The following is a 9,558-nucleotide window of genomic DNA, read 5'->3' as shown; positions in this document are numbered from 1 at the left end:
CAGGTGGCCACCTAGAAGCAGCCGACCCGAGCGAGAGCAGTGGCCAATCTGGTGGCGGAAGCACTCCACCCGTGGGGACCGCGCAAGGGGAACATCCCCCACGCGTGGGACCCACCCCTCCGTGGGGGGTACGAGGCTTTCCTGCGAGGTGCTCCAAGCCGGGCACTCGCCTCGACGCTCCGGGTCCTTTAGACAACAACAGCCCACAGGTGGATCAGGGAGAGAGCATGCACGCCGACGGGGCCACTTTGGAGACATGCAGCGGTCAATGCAACCCACACACGCGCGCACACACCCACACACACACCCGCCAACGGCGCTTGCACATGCGTGCTGACCGCAGCCAACTTCCCATGCCTGGTGACTGGGGCTGAGTGCAAGGAGTGCGTGCCTTTTCTCAGTCACTCCTCGCCAGTGCAGCAGCGGGGGAAGCGCCCGCGGCTCGACAGAGCGCCCGACGCTCCTAGCTGCAGATCCGGCCGGGATTTTTTCCGTCAGGTGACGGACGTGGGCGGCTGTTTTACCTGGCAAGGTGCAGCTGCTGCCGCCCTTCTTTTGCCCCCCACCACCCTGCCAATCCATCCTCCTCCGGGAGCCGCTTCTCCCTCCTCCTCCTCCTCCTCCTCCTCTTTGCTCTGCCTGCTGGATGGTCCCTCAGTCAGCCAGCTCCCAGGGTGGGGCTGGGTGCTGCTGCTGCTGCTGCTGCTGCCGCCGCCTGAGAGCCTCCCCGGTGCGCCTCGCCTTGCCGAGCGCGGAGCGGGCGCAGCATCAGCATCTCTCGCTCCAGCTGCCGCCGCCTCCTCCTCCTCCTCCCTCGCAGGGACCTGCATCCCGCTCGTCCAATCACGGCCCGCGCTGCCTGCGCCACGTGACCCCGGCGGGCTGAGGGGACCTGCTGCTTTCCCAACGCCAGAGGGATGCGGGCGGCAGAGCAGGAGAGGAGGCAGCGGCTGCGGAGCTGCGAGGTGCCTTGACTCTCTTTTCCCCCCAAGCCCAGCCCAGCCCGACCCCTTTATGGCAGCGGCTGCTCCAGCCTCCCGGTCCTCCTCCTCCTCCTCTTCCTCCTCCTCTTCTTCTTCTTCCTTCCTGACCATCCCTGCTCATGCCGTTCCCCGGGCTGGGCCAGGCCCCTGGATATCTCTGCTGAAACTCTCAGGATCATCATCACCATCCTCGCCATCATCAACATGCCAGGACCTGGGTGCCTCTTCCTAACCTGCTGTTGGCTGGGGCCCCCGGGATGCTAAGGATCCCCCCGTCAGCCCGAGAGAGCCATTCGCTTTTTGGGGGACGCTGCTGTTCCCTCTTGCTGCGGCTGCGGAGTTGAGTTACGAAGTCATGGTGTTGTGGGAATCTTCCCCACCTCGGCAGTGGAGCAGCGGCTGGACACTTTGCGATTGCTTTTGCTGGTTGCTGCTGCCGGTGTTGTTTCTCATCGTAGCCCGACCGGTGAAACTTGCAGCTTTCCCTACCTCCTTAAGTGACTGCCAAACGCCTACCGGCTGGAATTGCTCTGGTAAGCTTGGGGAGCGGGAGCGGGGGTGGGGGAAAAAGAGAAATGTACAGCAATGCCCATCCGTCTCTAAAGGAAAGCATCTTCTAAAAAGAGATCGGAGGGGTGGGGTTGAGCCAGTCTCTCCAAACCTCTCTGGCACATCGCGCAGCTGTCTGGAAATTACAGGTCGGATTTGAGGCGAAAGGAATAGAATGGCTGGTCAGGAAAGTATCTATAGATCTTTCTCTACTTGTTTCGCCACCTTTTTAATTGCCTCTGCTTCAAATGGGCTTTTGATTATCATCTCTGCAGACTTGCACGGTCTGGACGCAATCGGGTAACTCGCCAAGGGTGGATCTTTTATTGTTTTTTTTAGAAGTGTTAAAAGTTGGAGCAGGAGAGAGACGGGGAAGATGCTATAAATCAAGTTGTGATTCTCTGAGAGGTCATAGGATCTTGCAGGCTGGGTTAGATCTCCTTTCGAAGAACCAGCAAATTTGCTAATCTGGAAAGCTATCCCCCCCCCCCCACCTGCCTTAAAGCTTTTAAGACTATGCTGTATATATTATTTTTAAAAACAGAGATTGGGGTTGCCTGAAACCTTTTATCTCTCTGCTTTCCCCCCTCTTAGCTTTTAAAAAAAGGAATCCTGTTGTTCTTGAAGGGAACTTAGAGCAAGTGTTTATTCCCAAATTCACACAGCACACAAAGCAAGATAATCTAGAATCGGCTGCCGAGGCTCTTTCCTCCTTCTTCTGTCATGAAACAGACTTGCCTTTTCCTTGTTTCTCTAGACAGCTTCAGCCCTGCTTAAAGTGGTTTGCCAGACACAGTTCAAGTAAAATGTACTAATTGAATAAGGAAGAAACTGTGGGGAGTTACCTCCCCTCTCTCCATCCGTTGTCTTTTCCTATGAACAGACTCATCCTCAATAGGTTAATTGTAGTTCTGTCTGGAGTGTGTTTACCATTTGTACAGTGCTTCCCACACAATCCTGGTTTGCAAATGCTTCTGGGAGTACCTTCTTTTGCAGGCTGCATCTCCAGATTTTAAAAAAAAACACAGAGAGAGAAAAATAAACATTGTGCATACAGCTATAGATGTGTATCTGCAGCTGCACACAGAGACATTTCTAAACACACTAGTAGGGTTTTGATGCAGTTTGCCCTTCACTGAAAATGCTGTGTAACTTTGTATCTTAAACAAAGCACCTACATTTCCTCTCAGCATATATGCTGGATAGATAACAGAGCATGTTACTTCTATCTTATAACTCAAATCTGATTTCACAAACTATGGGAAGCCCAATACTTTACCGTATCTCAAGTTACCCTAACCCCTGCAGCAAATACAGCATTATTTAGCCCAGCACTGTGGCTCTCTAATTTATTTATTTTTAATTACCCCAGGATTACTTTGGGTGTATAACTAGAATGCCATAGTTCAGTTCAGTGTGTGTGTGTGTGTGTGTGTGTGTGTGTGTGTGTGTATAATCATTAGGGTCAATAAGTCACTTTTGCCCTATGGGTGGTCTTTCCATTTTTACTGCACAACCAGGACATGGCTAGGAACACAGAGATGTTAATAAAATCAATAGAACACAATCTTGACGACTTTGGAGCCAAATATGGCTGTTTGGCTTCATACCTTGCTACACACTCTCTGAGTAGGATGGCAACTAGCTGAGGTCTGAAATCTGAGCTGGCATTCATGAGCTGAATCTCCAGCCAGATTTGTTAGCCTGCCTGTCAAAACTGGAGGAAAGGAGCTGGGTCTCCTTTCAGCAGCTCTGTCGAGAAGCTGGCACCCCTCCTATTAACCTGGAGGTGATCAATCTTCATTGGAATCAGACAGCCTATCACAAAAAACACATAGCCTGTTTATCTTTATTATTAGGGGGCTTTGTTATGTCACTGCCTGGAGAAATGCCCATTCTAAGACTTTGGACCAGAAGCGTTAATGGGGAGGGGTGCAGAATCATGTTGTTTTGCAACCAAATGCTTGGTTTTTGTGGAAATGGAAACTACTTTCATAGAAGAAGGCGAGGAGGAGCTGGGAGATTAACAGGGACTGCAAACTCCTCTGGAAACGGGGAAGAGGAAGGCAAAGCGAGGATGAGAAGACAACCTTTCTAGATTGCACATTGCTTCATCAACAATGTTAGGTGTGCCACATACACAGAAAAGCAACTGCCCCTGCCTGATATTCCTTGCCAGACCCAAGGCTGACAGCATTTTTCTCTTTGCGTTTGAGGTTATGATGACAGAGAAAACGATCTCTTTCTCTGCGACACCAATACCTGTAAATTTGACGGAGAGTGCTTAAGAATTGGAGACACCGTGACTTGCGTCTGTCAGTTCAAGGTAAGAAGATTGATCTCTCCTTCCTTAATTCACTAATGAGAATACAAATCAGGGATCTCCCTTTACAACCCATCACTGGGCAATTTATTTCTCTGCATGCAGAGAAGTCGGAGTGAAAACCTGGCAGCTAGTCTAAGGTGCTTGGCAGGGTAGCCAACTGGTGTCAAGAAGATAGAAGATTCTCTGGGAAAATGTAGATGCTGTTCTTCCAAATACCTCTTTAGGGTCGTCAGCTTCAGGTTGTGTGTGCGGGGTTCAGCTGCTGTGGCCTTTTCGGAATCGGGATTTTCTGTCCTTTTTCAGTTCAGCCAAACATATAGCATCTTCTTTATACATCCAGGAAGCCACTGAAATAGTTGTGGAGAACTTGATTTGTAAGATGGCTTTTATACACCAAAGGCAAGTTAAGGCAGTGCGTAATTCAACAATGCTCCTTAATTCACAGGGAGAGAACGTTTCAAGCTAAATTGCAACCCTAATTCAAAATCCAAGGAAGATTCAAGGCTGCTTGAACAGACTGAGTCCCATTGGTTTTGAGGGTGCAATCCATGTTGTTAGAGACCAAACTTTTATGCATTTTGCTGAGACTGAATGTTACCATAAGGGCTACATCAAAAACTTTAATTGAAAGGTGGTGGATGTTTTGTATAGCTTGTACCTGAAAGTAAACATTGCATGGAACATTGCATAAGTCCTGCCTATTCCAGGAGACCGTATTTTCCCACAGGTCTGCCTAAGGTGGCTTAAATCCACATTCTCAAACAAATATGAAGTAGATTATGTTGAAGGCAATGGGATTTACATCCATGTAATGGTCTGGACTTGATACGCTAATGGAACCTCAGTGGAGGTGAATAGTATCATTACTACCTCTCAACGTAGTAATTAAAAATTCATTTTTTTCCAGTATGGAATCTATATTTTGCTTAGGTGTTCAGGTCTTTATTCTTGTAGATTTTTAAATGCATTTAATCTGTACTGTAGTTTGCTGCGCACTTTAGGAGTAGATTTGTTATGGTGAACCAGTATTTCCCAAGCTGGTTCACCCTCCAAATGTCATTGGACTCCAATTCCCATCATCCACAGGCAACATAGCCAATGGTAAAGGATGATGGGAGTTGTAGTCCAACTTCTGAAAGGTTGGAGACGGGTGTGGCGAGCCTAAGGATTCTTTGTATAATTACAAGTGAACAACCAAACATGCCCACCTCACTGTTCAGTGTCACAATATATTAATTTGAAATGTACATTGTTTGATTTTAACAGAGGAAATACTCCGTTAAGCTTGTATAGCATGTCATAACCAGTGACTAATCAATCCCTAAATTAAGTATCGCAGCTACATAATCTTCCTTGCTAAAAATTATTCTGCTTGGCACATGACTCTTCTTCACCTATCTCTAAATAGCTATATGAGATTACATTCAAATGTAAATATTTAACGACAGTTCTTGTCAAAAGGAGAAGGGAACAAGGATACTCTGTCTAAGATTCTTAGTTACTTTGCAAGTTGTTCCTTCCCAAGAGATTGATTTAATGCTCTGTTCTTGTATCACTGCCTGGTGAGTAAAAGCAGCAACCTCAGAACCACCGGCAGTGAAATTAAATTAGACACAGAGTACACTTCGTTTCTTCTGCCTGGTTCCAGTTTGGCTTTGCAGTAGGTTTGAAGTTAGTGAACATGGAAGAATTGAAGTTGGGTTTTGTTTTGTTTTAAAGCAGCAGCTATTTCCACAAAATAACACGAGTACAGTGGTACCTCGGGTTAAGTACTTAATTCGTTCCGGAGGTCCGTTCTTAATCTGAAACTGTTCTTAACCTGAAGCACCACTTTAGCTAATGGGGCCTCCTGCTGCTGCCACGCCGCCGGAGCACGCTTTCTGTTCTCATCCTGAAGCAAAGTTCTTAACCTGAGGTAATATTTCTGGTTAGTGGAGTCTGTAACCTGAAGCGTATGTAACCTGAGGTACCACTGTATATGCTATTCACTTTCTTTAATGTATATCTTAACTTATAAGTCTAATTCCCATGCTAAACAGTATCTAAAAAAACAAACAAAACACTTTTAAAAAACCCAAGAGTAAGTTATAAATGTTTTTGAATTAATACAATATCAGTGCCTTGATACAGTCATACAAAATTCATTTAAGGTGCTTGGAGTTCGGAGTATCTGCAATCTCTGGACACTGTGCCGATTCTCTAACAAGGGAGTCAGTCATTGGACCTCAACTCTTCCTGAAAGCCATCTGCCTTGAAAGCCCCCCCCCCCCCACCTTCATCCTGAGCGTGGGGGCGCTGGCTGTAGTTATTCACTGAGCCGGCAAAAACATGTTCCAGGTAGGGTTGCCAATTGGCTGGAGAGAACTTGCTCCTGTGCTTTTAGCTGAGGATTGATCTGCAGAAATCAGCTGGCAAAGCTTTTTTCGTGGAATAGTGCAGATGAGCACTGCTTCCTCCTAATTGCTGCCAATCAAGCTGCTGCTAAAGGCACAAGTTGAGTTGGAAACAGATCCTGGGACTGAGCCCCAGTGAGTCCTGGCCCTGTTTCAGACCTTTCTGAACTTGTGCTGGAAAACAGAACTACTTAGCAAAACACACATGCGCACACATTATTATGAGGTGTTTATGTAGGGAATAATTAGGGACGAGGGTGGCACTGTGGGTTAAACCACAGAGCCTACGACTTGCCGATCGAAAGGTCGGTGGTTTGAATCCCCACGATGGGGTGAGCTCCCGTTGCTCGGTCCCTGCTCCTGCCAACCTAGCAGTTTGAAAGCATGAAGTGCAAGTAGATAAATAGGTACCACTCCGGCGAGAAGGTAAACGGTGTTTCTGTGCGCTGCTCTGGTTCGCCAGAAGCGGCTTAGTCATGCTGGCCACATGACCCAGAAGCTGTACGCCGGCTCCCTCAGCCAATAAAGCGAGATGAGTGCCGCAACCTTAGTCGGCCACGACTGGACCTAACGGTCAGGGGTCCCTTTACCTTTACCTAGGGAATAATTCTGTATTTCATTGTGTGTGAGAGAGACAGAGATGGGGGCAGGTTGCACTGTTGTCTAGTGCTGTGATTTATTCCCACCCCACCTTATATAAGGGAACGGGAAATGTAAAGAGATATTCCCAATTTCTGGGTAACTCCAGTTTCTGGAGTGAGAGAAGACTTTGCCCCCTCTATCACTGTGTGCAGGATTTCAGCCTTTTAACTCTGACAAGGAGAACTTCCATTTCTTGGTATGGCAGAGTGGTACTGAACACTGGGAAGTGTGTGTGTGTGTGTGTGTTTATATACAGGGGGAAAGATTGAGATGAGATACTTTCTACAGCACTTTGCCCCCAGGCTATTCAATAAGCTCTGAGACTGAGTCTGGAAATCATGTTAAAGCACACAGAGAAATTAGATGAAAATGGAATGGATGGGATCTGCCTTCTGGACAATATTGGGAGTACGTTCTGTTCCCCTTGCCCTGGACTTGCTTATCGTGCACCTGCTACTCATATTGGACAAGCCAATGACACTATAAATGATGGCCATGACTCAGGCTGGCCCTAATGCAAGCCAGTCTTCAAGAAGACATTCAAATAAAAAAAATAAAAGCCACTCCAACCTGTCCTGAGTAAGATCTGGACACAATAATATAATGATTCTATGAATCTGTGGTGCAGCCCTTCTGTGTCCATTGTTGTTCATTCATCAAGAGCTAATGGTAGCCCCTGGTGAAGAATTTGAAGACCTATGATACTGGACTAGTTGTCTTCAGAGTTGCATTATGTGGCTCCGTTAGCATAATATTAATTGGTGGGACTGATACTGGCCTTCCAGAGAACATTCCATCTGGCACAAGCTTTGCCATCCTGCTGCGCTCCAGGTGTGCTGGCTGTAGCCGAAGGGAGTTGACCAAGACTGGTTGGTGATACGACTGCCTGGGTCAAATCAGGCCTGCACAACTTGTGACCAGCAACAGTCATAGAATTCTGGCCGGCCAGTTGTTTGGCAATTCCCTGTCTTGTTCCAAAAGTGTCAAGCAGGCAATGAATGCAGGGAGCCTATTTGGTCCCTGGTAGTCTGTCACAAAGGGCTGTGAGCTGTGGCTTACTACAGTGGTACGTTGGTTCTCAAACTTAATCCGCTCCGGAAGTCCGTTCCAAAACCAAGGCGCGCTTTCCCATAGAAAGTAATGCAAAATGGATTAATCCATTCTAGACTTTTAAAAACAACCCCTAAAACAGCGATTTAACATGAACTTTACTATCTAACAAGACCATTGATCCATAAAATGAAAGCAATAATCAATGTACTATACTATAATAAATAAGACAGTATTGTAGATGATAAAAATTAAAGTTATTTTTCCCCCTTACCTGCTCTGATGATAGTTATTGTTTGGATGGGGGACTTTTATCCATTTCTGCCATCACACAATCAATCAGTAGCTGAACTGGGTTCCACACAGTCACAAAAACAACCGGAAAAGCCTATTTTAAAAAAAAACAACGCAAAATAAATAGCAAAAACAAAAGCGCCAAACTTAATCCATTCCGTCTGTTTGACTTCCAATATGTTTAAAACCAGGACGCAGCTTCTGGTTGATGCAGGCGCCCTGGAAACAATAGCAGACAACTGCATCGGACGTTCAGCTTCCAAAAAATGTTCAAAAACCAGAAAACTTACTTCCAGGTTTTCAGAATTTGGGAACCAAGGCATTTGAGAACCAAGGTACCATTGTAGTTGTGCTGGGCCACATGAAGAGGCTTCCCTCGGATCCCTGCAAGGGCTGGTACCAGCACCTGCTATCCCTGGGCAGCTGCTAGGCCCCTTTGGTCCCCTATTTTATACAATCCACCTGGCCCAGCACTATGAATAATGCCTGAGACTAGCTGCTATTTTAGCTTCCTGAAATGTGCTGCTGCTCAAGGGCATGATGGGAGATTTAAATAGCAGCTAGACCCAGTCACCTGGTTACATGTCACTTCTTTTACTTCCAGATGCACAAGGAGACTTTAAGTTAACCAATCACATGCAAAGCTCCTCCCACTCATTTGCACCTTGAAGTTATTGCTGCAGCAGTCAGCAGGTGGAGCTTCTTATTACTCAAAAACTAAAGTTGGGGGAAATACAAGCTGAATCAAGAAAACCTCAGCATCAAATGGTAGAAGTGAGGAGCTGGCTAGGGAAAGGCTCAGGTATTTGTGTTGCTAGCCTGTGCTGCAAACGAGATACACCGAATTGTTATAACTTGGAGCAACTAAAGCAATTCATGAATTGAGATCCAGTAGTTTTTCAGCAGGTGGATATTAATCCGGTGGGGTCAAATTTTAGGCCCGAGCACAATTTCCCTTCCCAAATTCTGTTTGGAAGGGTTGGACAATTAGAAGTGGTGTATTTTGCCAATTATTTTTGACATGGTGGTGAAAATTATAACCGTTTTTCTCAACTACAACAAAAATTCTCTCCTGAGAAATTTCAGGCAAAGAAACTCCATTGTTAGCTCATATTGTTGGATGAAGGAAGTAATCGGTTGAGATGAGAATCGAGAGGAATGAGTGCCAAAGCTCATGGATTCCTATAAGGATATCAAAATAAGATTGCGCAGTATTAAAACGGGATCCATGCCCAAAATTTGTTAATGGAAAAAAGGGAGAAGCCACTTGGCCAGGGAGGGACTTGTTATTTTCCAAAAGGTTTCCTGGAAATTGTTTTCT

At 46.4% G+C, this 9,558-nt stretch overlaps 1 protein-coding gene across 1 annotated transcript in view; it reads left to right on the top strand.

Annotated features, from left to right (window-relative positions):
* Positions 1–740: 740 nt before the first annotated feature.
* The window catches only part of TMEFF2 (transmembrane protein with EGF like and two follistatin like domains 2), a 256,384-nt gene continuing 247,566 nt past the window's right edge, over positions 741–9,558 (top strand). The window contains exons 1-2 of the mRNA XM_028750745.2: positions 741–1,516; positions 3,749–3,858. Of these exons, the coding sequence (XP_028606578.1) occupies positions 1,339–1,516; positions 3,749–3,858 (288 nt within the window). The 5' untranslated portion in view covers positions 741–1,338. The remainder of the gene's footprint in view (positions 1,517–3,748; positions 3,859–9,558) is intronic.

This window comes from Podarcis muralis, chromosome 1, assembly GCF_964188315.1.
Source record: "Podarcis muralis chromosome 1, rPodMur119.hap1.1, whole genome shotgun sequence".
Taxonomy (NCBI): Eukaryota; Metazoa; Chordata; class Lepidosauria; order Squamata; family Lacertidae; genus Podarcis; species Podarcis muralis.
This window is presented reverse-complemented; position numbering and strand designations above follow the sequence as displayed.